At 38.1% G+C, this 19,079-nt stretch overlaps 1 protein-coding gene across 2 annotated transcripts in view; it reads right to left on the minus strand.

Annotated features, from left to right (window-relative positions):
* Positions 1 to 19,079, minus strand: part of GPAT3 (glycerol-3-phosphate acyltransferase 3) — a 69,310-nt gene that overhangs the window by 15,085 nt on the left and 35,146 nt on the right. For both annotated transcript variants that reach the window (XM_037035593.1, XM_037035594.1), the window contains exons 3-5: positions 9,598 to 9,868; positions 1,641 to 1,715; positions 841 to 930 (exon numbers count right to left, since the gene is read on the minus strand). In XM_037035593.1, coding sequence (XP_036891488.1) covers positions 841 to 930; positions 1,641 to 1,715; positions 9,598 to 9,868 — 436 coding nt within the window. The remainder of the gene's footprint in view (positions 1 to 840; positions 931 to 1,640; positions 1,716 to 9,597; positions 9,869 to 19,079) is intronic.

Genomic DNA, 19,079 nt, shown 5'->3' on the forward strand with positions numbered 1-19,079 from the left:
AATGAATTGCTTTTTAAAAGTGTTTTTGTGTAAGAACCTATGCACCCCAATGTTCATAGCAGCACAATTTACAATAGCCAACTGCTGAAAGCAACCTAAGTTCCCATCACTAAATGAGTGGGTCAAAAAACTGTGGGACATTTACACAATGGAATACTATGTAGCAGAAAGAAATAAGGAGATCCAACTTTTTGTGACAGAATGGGTGGAACTGGAGAGCATTATGCTAAGTGAAATAAGTCAGGCAGTGAAAGACAAATACCACATGACCTCACCTATAAGTGGAACCTAGTCAACAAAACAAACAAACAAGCAAAATATAACCAGAGACATTGAAATAAAGAACAAACTGACAGTAACCAGAGGGGAGGTGGAAGGGGAAAATGGGGGAAGGGGGAAGGGTTGTCAAGGAACATGTATAAAGGACACAAGGACAAAGACAAAGATGGATAGGACCAAAGGTAGGAGCTGGGGATGGCTGTGGTGAGGGGAGTAGTGGGGGCAAATGAAGACAGCTGTACCTGAACAACAATTTTAAAAAACAATAATAAAGTTAAACTTTATTACCTTAGTAAAATTAAATTGCATTATAGACAATTAAACTATTTTTCATTTATTATGTTTTCAAATTTTCTACTGAAAACTTCATTTGTGAAAACAATAATTCAACATGAAAATGTTGAATTTTTGCCCCCCTCAAAATAAAGCGTTTTTGTGTATTGTTATGTCTGTGACACTCTAAGAAGTAGAGATGAACCCACAGGAAATACTTACTTTACCTGTCAATCACACACTAAACTGACCTACAGAAAAGCAGGCACAGAGCTAGCAGACACTCACTTGTTATGGTAATGAATGGTACCAGAGAGAGCTCGCACACAGATCCGGCAGCAGGTCAGGTGCACCAGCTCACTCAGCCAGTTTTTGAGGCTGAAAGAAAAATATTTTATTGTGTAGTACTGAGCACTCCTAGGAAATAATACAATAAAAGCTTTAATGTGCTCCTTTACAGCAGCATCCTGTGCTCTGAAACACAAGCACAATTCAATTCTTATAATCACATGGAAGCAGCTGGAAAAAAACTCTAAAGCAGGAATGTTCAACCTGCAGCCAGCAGGCTGCACAAAGCCCAGAATGGCTATGAATATGGCCCAGCACAAAACTGTAAATTTACTTAAAACATTATGAGATTTTTTTGTGATTAAATGTCACAATGTATTTAATGTGTGGTCCAAGACAACTCTTCTTCTTCCAGTGTGGCCCAGGGATACCAAAAGGTTAGACGCCCCTGCAGGAGGAAAATAGCTCCCACTAGACTTGACTTTCATGATTAATTTCTGATCAAGATTAGCTGAAACTTCTTTGGTCTCAGCCTTTGAGTGTGACAATACCATAAAACTCTTATTTCCCTTGAAGGTCCTTGGTCATTTTCTTTCTTCTCTTTTCCCTTTTGAAAAAACTTCTTAGAATTTATATGAAAGTATGCTAGAAAATCAAATTAGAACTATAAATATGAAGTAGGCAGGATTTTAACAAGTGTCTTGAGGCCATAAAATTGATACAGTACATAGGAATTAAACACATATTCTTTTTGTGGACACAGGTAAGAAAAGAACGCTGGGTGGAGTGACACAAGTTACCTGCTGTCTGGCAGCTGCCCAACTAACGTAGTTCCAATCACCAACAAACTGATCCCAATAAAAGCCAGCATAACCCTGAAAAAGAGGGAACAAAAAGGTAATTCAGACTTCTGGCCAAGATGGAGGTGTAGTAGAAATAATGTGCCTCCTCACACAACCAAGTTTAAAGACAACAAAGTTTTAGTAATAAAAACACAGCCAAAACACAGCAAATTGAACTGTATGGAAGTCCGACAACAACGAACCATTCATCCAGACTGGTATGAGGGGCGAAGCCAGTGGCTGGAAGAATGGGGGTCGCACAGGAAAAGTGGCTGGCTGACCCAGGGACTCAGGCGGCAGTTGGCGGATCCCAGGTGTAGGATGGCAACAGGTGGACCCAGTGAGGGTGTAAGACGGCTGGCTGACCACAGTCACACATTCACGCGCAGATAAACCAGACAAAGGAGCAAGCAATGAGACAGATGGCACAATCCAGGGCCCCAGCCCAGAAATTAAAGCCTAAAAACACCAACTGGAAAAACTTTTCAGGGTCGAGGTGCCAGGAGAAGCTCCCAGGCTCACAGAGAGTTCACTGGAGAGACCCACAGCATCCTGGAGGGCACACAAGCCCACACATCCAGGAACCAGCACCAGAAGGGCCCAACTTGCTTGCGGGAAGCAGCAGAGGGGACCAAAATCCAAGACAGAGCAGAACAAATGCCATTGCCCCTCTCTGACCCCGCCCTCACATACAGTGTCACAATGCAGCAACTGGGTCACCCAGCCCTGGTGAACACCTAAGGCTCCCCCAGTCATACATAAAAGGCATGAACAGACCTAAACATTATGGCTCCAGAAAAAGCTCAAAGCCCCAGAGCCAATAATTCTAAGGGACCAAGAGATAGCCAAATTTTCAGATGCACAGTTCAAGACACTGGTGATCAGGATGCTCACAGAACTGGTTGATTTTAGTCATAAATTAGAGGAACAAATGAAGCCTAAACTACCTGAAATGAAGGGAAATGCACAGGAAACCAATAGTGATGGAAAGGAAACTGGGACTCAAATCAAGAGAGTGGACCAGAAGAAAGAAAACAATGACCAAACAGAAAACAAGGAAGAAACGAGAATTCAAAAAATGAGAGGCTTAGGAACCTCCAGGACATCTTTAAATGTTCCAACATCCAGATTATAGGGGTACCAGAAGGGGAAGAGGAAGATCAACAAGTGGAAAGCTTATTTGAACAAATAATAAAGGAGAACTTCCCCAGTCTAGCAAAGGAAATAGATTTCCAGGAAATCCAGGAGAGTCCCAAAAGAAGTTGGACCCAAGAAGGAACACACCAAGGCACATCATCATTACATTAGCCAAGACTAAAATGAAGGAGAGAATCCTAGAAGCAGCAAGAGATAAGGGGACAGTCACCTACAAAGGAGTACCCATCAGACTGTCAGCTGATTTCTCCAAAGAGACCTTACAGGCAAGAAGGGGCTGGAAAGAAGTATTCCAAGTTATGAAATCCAAAGACCTACAACCAATATTGCTCTATCCAGCAAAGCTCTCATTTAGAATGGAAGGGCAGATAAAGTGCTTCTCAGATAAGATCAAATTCAAAGAGTTCATCATCACCAAGCCCTGATTATATGAAATGCTAAAGGGACTTATCTAAGAAAAAGAAGATAAAAAAGATGAACAGTGAAAGGACAGCAAACTCATAGTTATTAACCATCACACCTAAAACAAAAGCAAACTAAGAGGACAGCTAGATGAGGAGTGGAACCATAGAAATGGAGATCACATGGAGGGTTAGCAACAGGGGAGTGGGAAGAGGAGAAGGGGTGAGAAGGTACAGAGAATAAGTAGCATAGATGGTAGGTAGAAATTAGGCAGGGGGAAGGTCAAGGATAGTATGGGAAATATAGAATCTAAAGAATTTGTGACACATGGACAGAAACTAAAGGGGAGAATGGTGGGGGAGGGGTGTGCAGGGTGGAGGGGAATGAAGGGGGAGAAATAGGACAACTGTAATGGCATAATCAATAAAATGTATTTTTTAAAAAGGTAATTCAAACTTAGTTTAATGTTAGGAATAAAGGAAAATCACTGGAAAGTCCACAAATAATGAAATTATAAATAAGATGTGTGGCATCCACCCTATAGAGGATGGTATAGCCATTAAACAGAATTTGATAAATCTACAGATCCCAACATGAAAGAATGGTCCTTTGGTATGTTGACAGCTAAAAAGCAAAATTTCAAAAATTATATACAGAGAATATTACCATTTTCAAAATAATAGCAGGCGCATAACTAGTCTACAGATGTATAGATAAGGCCTGGAAATTGATTCACAAACCATCACATTCAATCTACATAATCATCAGAGGGTTAAGAGGGCTTAAATGAAGGAAATAAATTAAGTGAATTGCCCTTCTGCTTTTCTAATTAATTTTTAATTTATTCTGAATTATTTTAAATACATACATATTAATTTCCATAAGAAAAAAATTTTTATTGTATGAAAGTGTCATTTCAGGTTGGAAGTAGTGATCATTTTTTATCCAGGATACTTTGATGTGGCATCATACAGTTGTAGAAGAAACACCTTGCAAAAGTCTAAAAATAACTTGTTTTTCCTTTGTTTTGCTAACAACAGGGAAGCAAAAGGGTACAAATCACGTATTTCTCAAAGAAATTTAAAATTATAGCAAATGGCAAAAATGTATCTAAAGGCCCTTTTATAATAAGAACTACAAATTACATATTCCTTAATGCAAATTAAACTGCTGTCCCTTTAAGGTTCAAGATAACTTGGAAACTAGTAAACAAGATGACTGACGATACCTCTTACCACCACACAGACATCCTCTCATATTTGAAGAGTTTTTAATATGTGTCAATTACTTCAAAAAGAGTCATTTTTAGAAACATAATTGAATTACTCAAACAGAAAAGATTTAGATTTATAATCTTTCAAAATAAATGGAGTTTCCTCATAAACACTTTATTAAAAGATTTTAAAGTCTTGCTTTAACACTTCTTGACACAGCAATTTGAAGGTCAAATTCAGTTTTCTTTAGTTGCCATATTTTCATGTGAGTCACTGATGCTATAACTAAACTACCGTTTTAATTTCTCCAGCAATTATGCAAAAATGTTTAAATGTTTTGTCATCTTGCCCTAATGAGAATCACTTGTTCCTACATATTAAATTAGAAGGGGTGACCTGGCTGGTGTAGATCAGTGGATTGAGCGTGGGCCTGCGAACCAGAGGATCAAGGTTCGATTCCCAGTCAGGGCACATGCCTGGGTTGCAGGGCAGTTCCCGGCGGGGGACTCACGAGAGGCAACCATACACTGATAATTCTCTCTCTCTCTCTCCTTTCCTTCCCCTCTAATGATAAATAAATAAAATCTTAAAAAAAATAAATAAATTAGAAGGGGTGACACATTAAAATGTTTAACAATTATGTTCAAAACTATTGAAGGTTTTTGTTTGCTAGATTAACAGGCCAGAAAATTCAGTTTTCAAGTTTCAGTGAGCAAACAGGAGAGTTCTCTTAGATAAGTATCAACCACAATCTGGCTTCTTTTTTTTTTTTTTAAATTCTTGTTCAAGTACAGTTTTCCGTCCCCCACTCCCATACCAGCCCACTCCCCCGTGCTCCCCACCTCCCTCCCATTTCCACCCCCCTTAATTGTTCTCCATACTAGTTTCTGTGAATTCTTCCCCATTTCCCCTGAAATTCTCTCCCTTCTCCCCTCTGGTCCCTGTCAGCCTATTCTGAATTTCAGTGTCTTTGGTCATATTTTGCTTGCTTGTTTGTTTTGTTGTTTAAGTTCCTGTTAAAGGTAAGATCATATGGTATTTGTCTTTCACCACCTGGCTTATTTCACTCAGCATAATGCTTTCCAGTTCCATCCATGCTGTTGCAAAGGGTAGGAGCTCCTTCTTTCTTTCTGCTGCATAGAATTCCATTGTGTAAATGTACCATAGTTTTTTTATCCATTCATTTACTGATGGGCATCCAGGTTGCTTCCAACTCTTGGCTATTGTAAATTGTGCTGCTATGAACATTGGGGTGCATAGGTTCTTTTGGATTGGTGTTTCGGGGTTCTTAGGATATAATCCTAGCAGTGGAATTGCTGAGTCAAAAGGCAGGTCCATTTTTAGTTTTCTGAGAAAATTCCATACTGTTTTCCATAGTGGTTGTACCAGTCGGCAATCCCACCAACAGTGGACCAGAGTCCCCTTTTCCCCACACCCTCTCCAACATTTGTTGTTTGTTGCTTTGTTTATGATAGCCATTCTGACCCATGTAAGGTGGTATCTCATTGTGGTTTTAATTTGCATCTCTCCGATAGCTAGCAATATTGAGCATCTTTTCATGTGTCTCTGGATCCTCTCTCTGTATGTCCTCCTTGGAGAAGTGTCTGTTCAAGTCCTTTGTCTGGCTTCTTTTTAAAGAGCTTTACAGAACCGCCATTCCCATATCATAAAATTCGCCCATTTAAAATGGACAATCAGCAGGCGGCTGTCTGGCATAATCACAGAGTTGTGCAACCACCAACATAATCTTGTTGAGCACAGTCTGTGTTTTAAATGCTCGCTTTGTAGCAGCTCCTTCTCTCCAACACCATTCACAGAGCAATTCTTTCATAATGATGAGTATGTAATCAAAGTAGGAGTATTAATTCTGTCATTTCTTCCTGTTCTTGGGTGCTTACCATATTATCTTAAATCTGGTTTCTTCGCAAGAATCTTTTATGTCACTTACGTATTTTGTGAGCCCTACTGTAGTTTAAACTGTAGACAGTAAAGTCAAACACTATTTGCTGGACACCCACAGCAGGTGAAAGCTAACCATCAAGGAAATCTCAAGTGAAGGAAATCTCAAGTAAAGTGTCATAAAATCATTGTTCCCTAAGGTTTCCTTGTATATGGTGCCTGACCCATTGACCACATAGAGATGGAAGAATTCATCTATATATTCAGCTTCACTGAAGTTTCATTTCTTTTTAAGAATAAAAACAATGAATGGGAATTCTAATTTAATAAACTGGAAACTTAAATAAAAGCTTGAACACTTCTTTCCTGCATGCTTATGAGTAGCCTTGGGCATCCCCAGAATACATGACCCCTGCTTTGGGAACCCTGGCTTAAGGTTTAAGCAAAAGTGTATATGAAACCCTGAATTTCACTTTGCTATCACAGCTGAAATGATTCCCAAAAGACATATCACGCCCTATTATCTAGACACTGGCAACATGAGCATCAGAAAAGAAGAGTTTCTAAGAAATGTGCCTTTGCTTATACTTAAGCAATCTCTTCCTTTGTAATGAATCTAAGTGAGGCAAGTAGAGGTCACCCTAGGGATGGTAAAGAGGTTTCAACTCATGCACCAATTTTGTTGCCTGGTAACAACTGTGTGGAAAGCACTACTGAGAGAATGTCAAGGTCATGTCCAAGGGAAATGAGGCAACACAATCAGTAGCAATGTGACTGGTACACATGCTTACCACCTGCCACCACTCGGCTAAACAAACCTGGATCATTTGTGCATCATCCCAATGCCCAGTGTTACCTCTTCTACTCTTATGTTCCACATTATGGTTCTAGGTAACTGAGGTCACGCTCAAACTTAGAACCAGAAGGAGAGCCAAGTGCAGAAGTTTTAATAAGAAAAGTGAGTGATCATAAATGAACATGGATAGAACAAATTCACTGTTCTGCATGGCTCTCTTCCATGGCTCTCTTCTAATTCCAGTATCAGGAATTTTTTTCTCTCCTATGCAGCTATGAAGCACTATGGGCCAGTAAAGAGACACAGTTATAATTCTGTAGACACACAGGTGAATGTGAAACTGTAAATCCTCTTCTTTTTCCTTACTTCCATTTTCTATCCATCAAATCATCTATGACTGAAAGAGTAATGTGGATCCAGACTGATACATATTAGATTCTAGACATATCGTACCTTCATTGGGTGGGGGTGGGGGGAGAGAATATGAAAGAAGAATAGATACTTAATAAAATCCTGTGGAGGACACATTTGGTGGTGTTTTCTTTTTTAAATATATTTTACTGATTATACCATTACAGTTGTTCTATTCCTCCCCTTCATTCCCCTCCACCCGCACACTCCCTCCCCCACCATTCTCCCCACCTTAGTTTATAACCACGTGTCTCAAGTTCTTTAGATTCTATATTTCCCCCACTATTCTTGCCCTCCCCATTATCTATTTTCTACCTACCATCTATGCTATTTTCTGTGCCTTCTCCCCCCTTCTCCTCCTCCCACCCCCCTGCTGCTAACCCTCCATGTGTTCTCCATTTCTATGGTTCCACTCCTCATCTAGCTGTCCTCTTGGTTTCCTTTTGTTTTAGGTGTGGTTGTTAATAACTGTGAGTTTGCTGTCCTTTCACTGTTCATATTTTTCATTTTCTTTTTCTTATATAAGTCCCTTTAGCATTTCATATAATAAGGGCTTGGTGATGATGAACTCCTTGAACTTGACCTTATCTGAGAAGCACTTTATCTGTCCTTCCATTCTAAATGAAAGTTTTGCTGGATAAAGCAATCTTGGCTGTAGGTCTTTGGATTTCATGACTTGGAATACTTCTTTCCAGCCCCTTCTTGCCTGTAAGGTCTCTTTTGAGAAATCCGCTGACAGTCTGATGGGTACTCCTTTGTAGGTGACTGTCCCCTTATCTCTTGCTGCTTCTAGGATTCTCTCCTTCATTTTAATCTTGGCTAATGTAATTATGATGTGCCTTGGTGTGTTCCTTCTTGGGTCCAACTTCTTTGGGACTCTCTGAGCTTCCTGGATTTCCTGGAAGTCTATTTCCTTTGCCAGACTGGGGAAGTTCTCCTTTATTATTTGTTCAAATAAGTTTTCCACTTGTGGCTGTTTCTTTCCCCCTTCTGGTACCCCTATAATCCGGATGTTGGAACATTTAAAGATGTCCTGGAGGTTCCTAAGCCTCTCCTCATTGTTTTGAATTCTCATTTCTTCATTCCTTTCTGGTCGGATGTTTTGTTCTTCCTTCTGGTCCATTCCATTGATTTGAGTCCCAGTTTCCTTTCCATCGCTATTGATTTCCTGGACATCTCCCTTCATTTCAATTAGTTTAGCCTTCATATGTTCCTCTAATTTGTGACTATAATCAAACAGTTCTGTGAGCATCCTGATAAATAGTGTCTTGAATTGTGCTTCTGAGAGGCTGGCAATTTCTTGGTCGCTTAGAGTTATTGGCTCTGGGACTTTGAGTTCTTCTTGCGCCATCTTTTGGGCTGTTCATGCCTGTTCCGTAGCAGCATCGGAGCCCTAAAGTGTTCACTAGAACAGGGCAACTAAGCCGCTGGGTTGTGACACTGTATGTGGGGGCAGGGTCAAAGAGGAACAATTGTGTTCCGTCTGCCGCCTGCCACCGCGGCCCCCACCAGCGCCGCAGCCACCATGGTTACCAGGCCCACGCGTTTCGTTCCATTGCAGGCGAGTGTGCCACCACCGTCAGCCCTCCACCACTGGGTTTGCCCCTGGGGTCTGCGTGGTCCGTCCCACTGTGTGCGAATGTGCAACCGAGGTCAGTCTGCCCCACACCCCGACTGGTTCCGGGCTGCCTGCGTGCCTAGGTCCGGGGATCTGTCCTGCCCAACCCAGCTCCGCTGCTGGCTCCGCCTCTCTTACCGTCCCCGTTGAACGGTTCATAGTTGTCGGACTTCGTATAATTCAATGTTCTGGTCTGTGGGTGTGTCCTTGTTCTCCAAACCTTTGTTGTATTCAAACTTGGCTGTGGGAGAAGGCACAGTGTTTCCACCTATGCCTCCATCTTGGCAGAAGTCCAGTGGTGTTTTCTTAAGTGAGAAGTATTAGTACCATAATACTCACATGTGGCCATTACATACATGATTTTAAAAGAAAGCTGAACCAATTCAATTACACCATCTAATTGCTGGGCAGGAGACATACCTCAGAGGTAGTAGGACACAGTAGCGTACTATGACACCCAGTACCCACACCAGGGTGAGCCGCAGACTGATGTACTGGAAATTTACATTGGTCCTTGTGAGGAGATTCCACGACACGAGCTCCTCCGAGGAGAATCTCTGGGTCACTTCATCTTCCACAATGGCTTCTAATCCCTTCTTGGAGAAATAAAACACATCGGACAGCTCAAAGTCCCTTCCTCGCAGACCAGAGAGCCCTTTTTCCATGGGTGATTCATCTCTTTGGATAATACCTTAAAAGAAAGTAACAGGACATGAGAAAATGCCATAGAACATACAAACTGACCAAAGGCTCTACTGTGTACAAGTACATTTAATGGGTAATGTGACAGATTTCAGAAATAAAAGGCAAGCAAGCACAATGGGGAAAGAGGTAAAATCACAGAATCTGCATGAAATGGCCCCTACGCAAGGATTTCAATTTACTACAGAGGAATTTTGTTCCTTAATAACCCTCCTGCTTACATTTCCTCCCTCACATTAGTGAAAGAACTCACAGAAAGAAGTTCTCCCCAAGTACAGGTCTAGACTGTGTAAAAATAAAGACTTCCGTTTTCCCCTGATAAAACCATAAAGTCAAAACCCAAGCAAAATGGCAAGAGGTAGATGCTTTTAATAAGTAAAAATTATTTTATAAGAAAAACACAGACTCCAATAGAAAAATAAGCAGAGTACATGACTGAATTCACAGAAAAAACATAGTTAATATATAAAAACCTTTTTTAATTGTAAGAAAAGAAATGTGAATTAGACTGACCTATTTATTTATATTATCAAATCAGCAACATTTTTAGTGATAACTTTCAATGACACAAATAATAAATACAGGCACTCTCATACTCAATTTGTATGAGTACGAAACTGGTAGCAACTTTGTCAAAATCTGTTTGGCATGAAGACTAAAAATAGGTTTTTTAAATTATATTTTATTGTTTATGCTATACAGTTGTCCCCACTTTTCCTCCTTTGCCCACCTAGAAACAGTTTTGCTGAAGATTCCATGATTCTAATTCTAGGAATCTGCCATAAGGAAATCATCAGAATTGGAGTCAAGAGTATTCACTGTAGCACTGTCAATTATAATAGATCTAGACAATGAGATATAATGCACCAATTAATAAATACTTAATATTAAGTAAAAAAAGCAGGATCTAAATCTATGATATATACATACATTGAAAAAATGTTAAGAAGGATATATTAAGTAGTTATCCCCGGACAATAAGATTTTTCCTCCTTGTATTCTTATTGCATTTTCCATAAAAAAATAATTCAAAGATTCTTCAAGTACCAGAAATTTGTAAGATGATATAAGCCTACTGCCACTCAGTTCTAACTAATAAAAATGAAAAACTGATGGGAAGGTCATTGACGAATAAAGAGTAGCTATATACTATCCATTTGTCCCTCTGAGGTGTGTCACAAAGAGAAGAAACATATTTCCTACATTAGATAAGCCTTTTATTTGAAGGTGGAGATTAAGATGTTAAATTCCTTGGAAAAGACCCCACTTCATGTTCTCATCACCCATTTTTCTAGGAAATCAATGAGGAGTGGAGCTGGAGAAGTTGTACATAGATCCACAGAGGCAGCTGAGATGCATCAATTTTTCAAAGGGATAGTAGCATAATGTACTAGAACAGAAAGTAGTGAGCTCCTGGGGTCCAAAGTCTAGTGCTATTTAGGACAACAACCAGCTCTGTGACTGTGGCTAGTAAATCATCTCACTTGGTACCTCCTTTATAGAATGGCAGGGTAGAGAGAGATTTTTAGTTTCCTTACAGGGTTAATATTTCATGATTTTACTTCTGGGGGTCCTGGGAGGTTTTTTATTTGTTTTTGTCCACTTATAAAGCTACTATTTTCATCTTAAGAGTTAGCACAATACACTAAGTTCTTGAAGGAGCATGAGATTATCTTTTTCAGCAATCAAATCTAAGTGGTGTAACCTCTCCCCGCCATCTCTGAAAATTAGTATTGGAAAATGAACCAAAACAGTGTCACTACTGAATTACCCTCTTGTTTTCAGGAACTGCAATGCAAAGCAGGTTACTCAATCCAATTAACTGGCCAAAATTTAGCAGTGCAAGAGTTTCATTATTTAGCAATATATAAATTTCTTTAAAGTCTAGAAGAGGAGGGAAGAACAAGTTATTTAGCAAATCTCTGAATGAAACACACTAGAGACAGTGGACAGCCTTTCTAAAAATAACCTTTTTCAGAGGGGCCAGAGCTAAGAAGGCAAGTTCAAGGTACTGATCCAGAAGATCTATAAAAAGAAGCCAGGCCCCAAGCCCCTATACCCTTGCTGTGCAATATTTTCTCTGCCTTCTGAGTTACTTTATTCTGCATAACTCTGATAAAATATAACTCAATTTTCTATTTCCATGAAGGCTCTTTCAAAAGTATGTGGGTAACTGTAATGCATCTACTTGACAAAGGATTAAATTCCAAAATATATTAAGACACACAAAAAATAAGAAAAAGTCAAAGAACTCAGTAAAAATTTTAACTAAGAATATGGAGTCACAAAAACAGTTAGTCTTAATTAATGACTAAACATTTAAAAGATGTTCAACTTTTCTATAATTAGAGAAATGCAAACTAAAACCACAATTTTATGTCCATAAGACTGATAAAACATATTAGATTGAATAGCCCTGGCTGGTGTGTCTCAGGGGGATTGAGCACCACTGTGCAAACCAAGAGATCACTGGTTCGATTCCTGGCGAGGGCACATGCCTGGGTTGGGGGCATGTGAGAGGCAGCCAACTGATGTGTCTCTCACACACTAATGTTTCTCTTTCTCCCTCCCTTCCCCTCTCTCTCAAAGTAAATAAATAAAATCTTAAAAAAAATTTTTTTTTAAAGAGTCAACCAATAGCCCTGGCTGGTGTAGCTCAGAGGATTGAGCGTGGGTCTACGAACCAAACAACCGTGGTTTGATTCCCAGTCAGGGCACATGCCTGGGTTGCAGGCCAGTTCCCAGCAGGGGATGCACAAGAGGCAACCACACATTGATATTTCTCTCCCTCTCTCCTTCTCTTCCCCTCTAAAGATAAATAAATGAAATCTAAAAAAAAAAGAATCAACCAATGAATGCATAAATAAGTGGAACAATAGATTGATCTTTTTCTCTCTTTCTCTCTCTAAAATCAATCAATAAATAAACTTTTTAAAAAGATCTTCATAGCCAAAATCAGCAATTATATCCCCAGGTACACTTCAGGAAGATTTCTGTTTAACAATTTCGAATACACAGAAAAGTTGCAACAATAGTTCACTTCACTCAGAATTACTAATTGCCAATATTTTGACATGTTTGTCTTATTGTTCTGTCTCTATAAGTATAAAAAGATACTTTTTTTCTGAACCACTTTGAGAAAAAATTGCAGACATCACATCCTTTACCACCAAATATTTCAGCAGAGATATATTTGGACATAGAGCTTCACTTTATTTAACCACAGTATACTTATGAAAATCAGGAAAATGTCAGTAATTAACATTACTGCAATACTAGTAGTAGCTGATCTAGACACCTTATTCAAATTTTGACAATTGTCCCAGTAATATCCTTCATAGGATGTTTTTTTATCAAGTCCAGGATTCAATCCAGGACCATATGTTACATTTATAGGTCAAGTCTCTATAGTGCTATATATGAAAACATTCCTCAGACTTTAGTTTTTCAAAGGTATTGACATTTTTAAATATTGCAAACCACTTATTTTATAAATAGAATGTCTCTTAATTTTAATAATTCAATTTCTCTTCAGGATTAGATGCAAGTGTATACACTTTTGGCAGAAATATTATATAAGTACTGTTATGTCCTTCTCAGAGCATCATTATCAAGAGGCACATTACAGCTAGTCCCATACTGGAGATGTTTAACTTTGATCACTTGGCTTAAGGTAGCTAGCGCTTACCAGGTTTGACTACTGTAAAGTTACTATTTTTCCCTGGTTGGTGTGGTTCAGTGGCTTGAGTGCTGGCCTGTGAACCAAAGGGTCAGTGGTTCAATTCCCAGTCAGGGTATATGCCTGGGTTACAGGCCATGTCCCCAGAAGGGGTCACACAAGAGGCAACTGCACATTGATATTTCTCTCCCTTTCCTTCTCCCTCCTTTCCCCTCTCTCTAGAATGAATAAATAAAATCTTTTAAAAAGAAAGAAAGAAGAAGCACTGTCATGGATAACATGAAAAGATTCATTAAAATGATTATCATAATCTCAAAAAATTATTTTTCTTTTTCATTAATAAATAAAATTTATGACCTATAACTATCTAAAAAAGGAAGATGCTTTGAGACTACAGAATTATCCTTCTCCTCAAACTTTCATCCAGTGGTATTAGCACTACTGATGAGTCTTACACGAATAAATTGGGACTATATGTCTTTTAAAATAGTATTTTCTCTCTCTTCCATATTTTTTATTTGGCATTCCACTCTAACAAAGATCTTTTCCATTATACTCTAGAGTAATTCTTATATAATTGTGCACAAGTAGATATATATAAGAACATTTTGCTACACTGTTCGCAATAGCAAATAGTGAAATCAAGCTGAAGGTACAATAGAGAAAGTTTATTTAGAAAGTCTCAGAGGTAGCAGAAGTGAGCAAACTGGGTTGTGGAGGCTCAAGAAGCAAGTTACAGAAGCAAAAGAAGGGCCCTTAGAGCTGAGGAGGGAGGAAGGTGAAGGTAACGTGCCTGGGGGGAAGATGAGGGGAAGGTGGAAAGCACAGGTGTGGGACTGGGTGCCACATTTGCCAATTTAGATAATTTGTGAACATCAGAATGATATATGAAAGGTGGTATTTTTATACAGCTTGAATAATACAAAACAATAAATGTTATGTATTGTTTAAGGATACAAACATATATAAGGGAAGTATGAAAATATGCATAAAATAATAAATATGAAAATCACAGTAGTAGTTTCATGGGTTGGTAGGGTAATGGAATCAGGGAGGGATCACAAGACACTTTAACTATTTCTATAAAGTTTTATTTATTAAACTAGGTGGTAGGTATACATGTGCAATAAAAAAAAAAAAGGTTACATTGAACTGACAGTTATTCCTAAGATGAAAAAGGCCTCTATTGTAAAAGACCTGGTACTAGCTTGAGAGCTCTTTAATAAGGCACACAAAAATCTGAAAATTACACAATTAAATGACAAAAGAAGCACCACTGAATATGTAATGTTCTTTCCTTCCTGAAATATATTAACAATTGAAGGTCAGAATCACTGATTCATGATAAGTATAAACTTCTGACAGAAAAAATATTCAATTTGATCAACATATAGTGAACATGCTCCATGTATCAGGCATCAAAATACAGATTAGAAAGAAACAGGAAATATTTCTTTTGGCACCAAAAAATGTTCAGAAGTGGATTGACAATCTTAAAAATAGAGATATAAATAAATATATGTCAGATTTAACTAGCACAGGCACAATTTTGATATTTTTACTGTCATTAAGGAAACTCAATTATTATTAATAATTTATCCCTGATCCTTCAGAGAAACTTACAGTTCTTAGATTGGTAAAACTCTGATTCTAGGAAGTATTTCCTTGTTTCACAAGTCAGCTTTAAAAAGTAAAGCAATAAACATTTGAACTTTGTCCTTATACCAAATGCTTTTGCCAACATGACAAGGTCCATGCTTGCGTGAAAATAAAATCACAATAATGACCTCTCTTTAACTGAAGAGATTAACTGCACAAGATGCCCAGTGCCCCTGTACCTTTAGCTAGTCACTGGGACATAAATAATTCTAGCTATAAAAGGCCTGTTAGAAGGAATGGAGGCTAAAGTTAAAACCAACTCAAATATAATTAACTCTAAAGTAGCTGAGTGAACTCTTAGAATAATTAGCCATTTATAACTCATACTAGTTTTTCATTCTCCAGTTGTACAGCATGCTTTCTAAGTTAGCAGTTAGGGAAAGTCAGACCAACAGTGGACACAGTCTTATATACAGAAGTTGATCTTAACCTACCAATGTGCTATATTCCAAAGTCAGAAGCTAAGAGTTCAAAACACACTCTCTCATAGAAATTATGAGTTAGTCTGTTTGAGCTAGAATCCTATCCACGCATAAACCTTACTAACCCAAAACATAGATGATTATATGGTAGCAGTACTGTGAACTAGAAATCTTCCTCAACATCATTTCTATAAAGATTTTTTAAATTAAATCTAATTTGGACTTAACAAAAATATATTTCTTTATCCTGCAGTGACTTAGGGGGGCACTGGAGAAACTTTCTAAGGTAGAGGATTCAATAAGTACTATTTCCTTTAAAAAAAAGTTTACTTCACATCCCCCAACCCAATTATTAAGCGATTGATCAGGGAGGAGTTCCCCTGTCCCAGAACCTCCTGTTGGTAGTGAGGTCCTTTTCCCGATATGAACAGCTCTGCTGGGTTCTGGTCCTTGGCAAGAAGCCAGGCTTACGTTCTTCCCTCCCAGGCCCCAATTTCCTTTCTGATTCATAAATATGACTGGCCTTATAAAAGAAGAGGTAGGTAAAGTAGCTGGATCCTGTAATGGGTAAATCACTGAAACAGGATTCGCAGAGAGAAGCTACTTCAATTATTTTTTTAAAAAATTGTGATAAGAGCACTTAACATGAGATCTACCCTCTTCACAAACTTTTAAGTGGATGATACAGTACTGTTAACTGTGGGCAATAACTGTCTAGCAGGTCTCAAGCAAAACTTTTGAAAAGTTGAAGCGTAACATACGTAGACAAGAATGTAAAATTATAAACATACAACTTATTGAATTTCCCAAAGTGTTGATGTACCATCCAACTAAATCAAGAAATAGAACATAACAGTACCCCACAAAGTTCCCCTAGTGCCCCTCTATGTCACTGCAGGATGACTTTATATGGGGTCGGGGAGTAGGACAAACCAGTGCTACTGGGACTAAAGAAGAAATATTCAATGCCAAACTCAGGAAAGACAAGACCCATATTTAAACAATCACTTACATGTAATTCTAACAAGATAGGGCCACTAACAGATCCCTAAAACATAGCACCAATCTGTCCTCATCAGTCTCCAGTTCACTAATCACTATACACATTAATATATCGACTACATAGTCATCTACTGTGCAGGTCTCTAGTATACGTTTTGCCACCTTTTATTGCAATAACTTAGCTGTAATACTGCAAGGCTAAGTTCTAGATATACCATGGTCAAAAATTTCACTGGGCTATTAGTCAAGTTACAATATCCAGCACACAAATTAGGCAATTTAACTATACTCCTTAGTCTTCCTGATTACCACTGTTTTCCTTCCTAAGTACTTTAAAATCTACTTTATTGCTATTAACATATTTTAAGTGTGCTAACTATTTTAAGTGTGATAATGGTATCAGGGTTATGTTTTTTAAAAGGTTAATTTTATTTTGAGATGCATACTAGAGTACTTCAAGTAATATCCAGAACTGGCTTTCAGATACTTCCATACAAGGCCTTCCATTAACGTAAGAATATACTGTTTCTAATTTGTCTGTGTTCTTTAATTTTCTACATTGCTCGCATACTGCATCTTTCATAAAAACTTTAATTTAAAAAATACTTCCACAAAGAAAAAACTGAAAGAAAGGACACATAAAACAAAGTCTTATTGAATTTGGGTGATGGGTATAAGGGGATTAATTGTACTATTGTCTTTACTTTTTAAAACTGAATGCTATTTTTTAAAAAATCACTTAAGAAATTCATTTGAAAAGTTAATTTAGCTAGGAATCAGTTTTCTCACTAAATGAAAAACTTTCATTCATTCATTCACTCATTAAGTTAGTCAGTGAGCCAGACACTAAAATATAGGAAGTGGGGGGGAGTTAAAGTAACTCAGCAGTTCTCAAGTATGGCTGCATATAGAAATATCTTTAGAATCCATAGAAATATAGATGTCAGGGCCCAACTATTAAACTAAAATACCAACTACATTTTAAAAGATATACATGAATTGGGAATATAAATCAAAATATTAGGTCTTTTCTGGGTAATAAGATTTCATATGGGTGATTTTTAATTTTCCTATTTATACTTCTGAAAGTCTATTTTTTCAATAAAGTATATGTGTTAAAGTCGAATCTTTCAATAAAGTATATGTATTATATTGTATAGTCAGAAAAAGTACTTAAAATGCTATTTTTAAACCAAAATGAGACTACTACATACCCACCAGAATGGCTAAAATTAAAAAGGCCACAAACACCAAGTGTTGAAGAGGCTATGAAGCGACAGGATGGAACATGTGTGAGACACTGTCTGAGAGTGTGCAGCCACTTTGGAATATCACTTACCAGTGTCTAATAAAGTTACACATAAACATGCTTAGCCTACAACCTGGCAATTCCACTCTGGGGTACATACCTTGGTATATAAATAGGTTCTCAAGAATCTGTTCAACAATGGTCATAGCAGCTTTACTCCTAACAACTAAAAACTGAAAACCACCCAAATATCAACCAACATAATAATAGACAAACAAATTATGATATACTCGTAAAAGAAATATTCCAGAGAAATTTTTAAAAATTGACCAATTCATTCAATGACGTGAAGAAGTCTCAAACATTGCCCTGAGTGAAAAAAAAAAAGATACAAGAGCACATGCTGAATGATTCCATTTGTGTGAAGTTTTTAAAATATATTTTATTGATTATGCCATTACAGTTGTCCTATATCCCCACCTTCATTCTCCTCCACCCTGCACACTCCCTCCTCCACCATCCCTCCTTTAGTTTAAGTCCATGTGTCACAAATTCTTTAGATTGTATATTTCCCATACTATTCTTGACCTTCCCCCTGCCTATTTTCTACCTACCATCTATGCTACTTATTCTCTGTAGCTTCTCACCCCTTCTCCTCCTCCCACTCCTCTGTTGCTAACCCTCCATGTGATCTCCTTTTCTATGGTTCCCCTCCTGATCTAGCTGTCCTCTTAGTTTGCTTTTGTTTCAGGTGTGGTGGTTAATAACTGTGAGTTTGCTGTCCTTTCACTGTTCATATCATATTTTTTATCTTCTTTTTCTTAGATAAGTACCTTTAATGTTTCATATAATCAGGGCTTGGTGATGATGAACTCCTTGAATTTGATCTTATCTGAGAAGCACTTTATCTGCCCTTCCATTCTAAATGAAAGCTTTGCTGGATAGAGCAATCTTGGATGGAGGTCTTTGGATTTCATAACTTGAAATACTTCTCTCCAGACCCTTCTTGCCTGTAAGGTCTCTTTGGAGAAATCAGCTGACAGTCTGATGGGTACTCCTTTGTAGGTGACTGTCCCCTTATCTCTTGCTGCTTCTAGGATTCTCTCCTTCATTTTAGTCTTGGCTAATGTAATGATGATGTGCCTTGGTGTGTTCCTTCTTGGGTCCAACTTCTTTGGGACTCTCTGAG

Source organism: Sturnira hondurensis, unplaced genomic scaffold, assembly GCF_014824575.4.
Source record: "Sturnira hondurensis isolate 20B ecotype Veracruz unplaced genomic scaffold, ASM1482457v3 Scaffold0022542, whole genome shotgun sequence".
Classification (NCBI taxonomy): Eukaryota; Metazoa; Chordata; class Mammalia; order Chiroptera; family Phyllostomidae; genus Sturnira; species Sturnira hondurensis.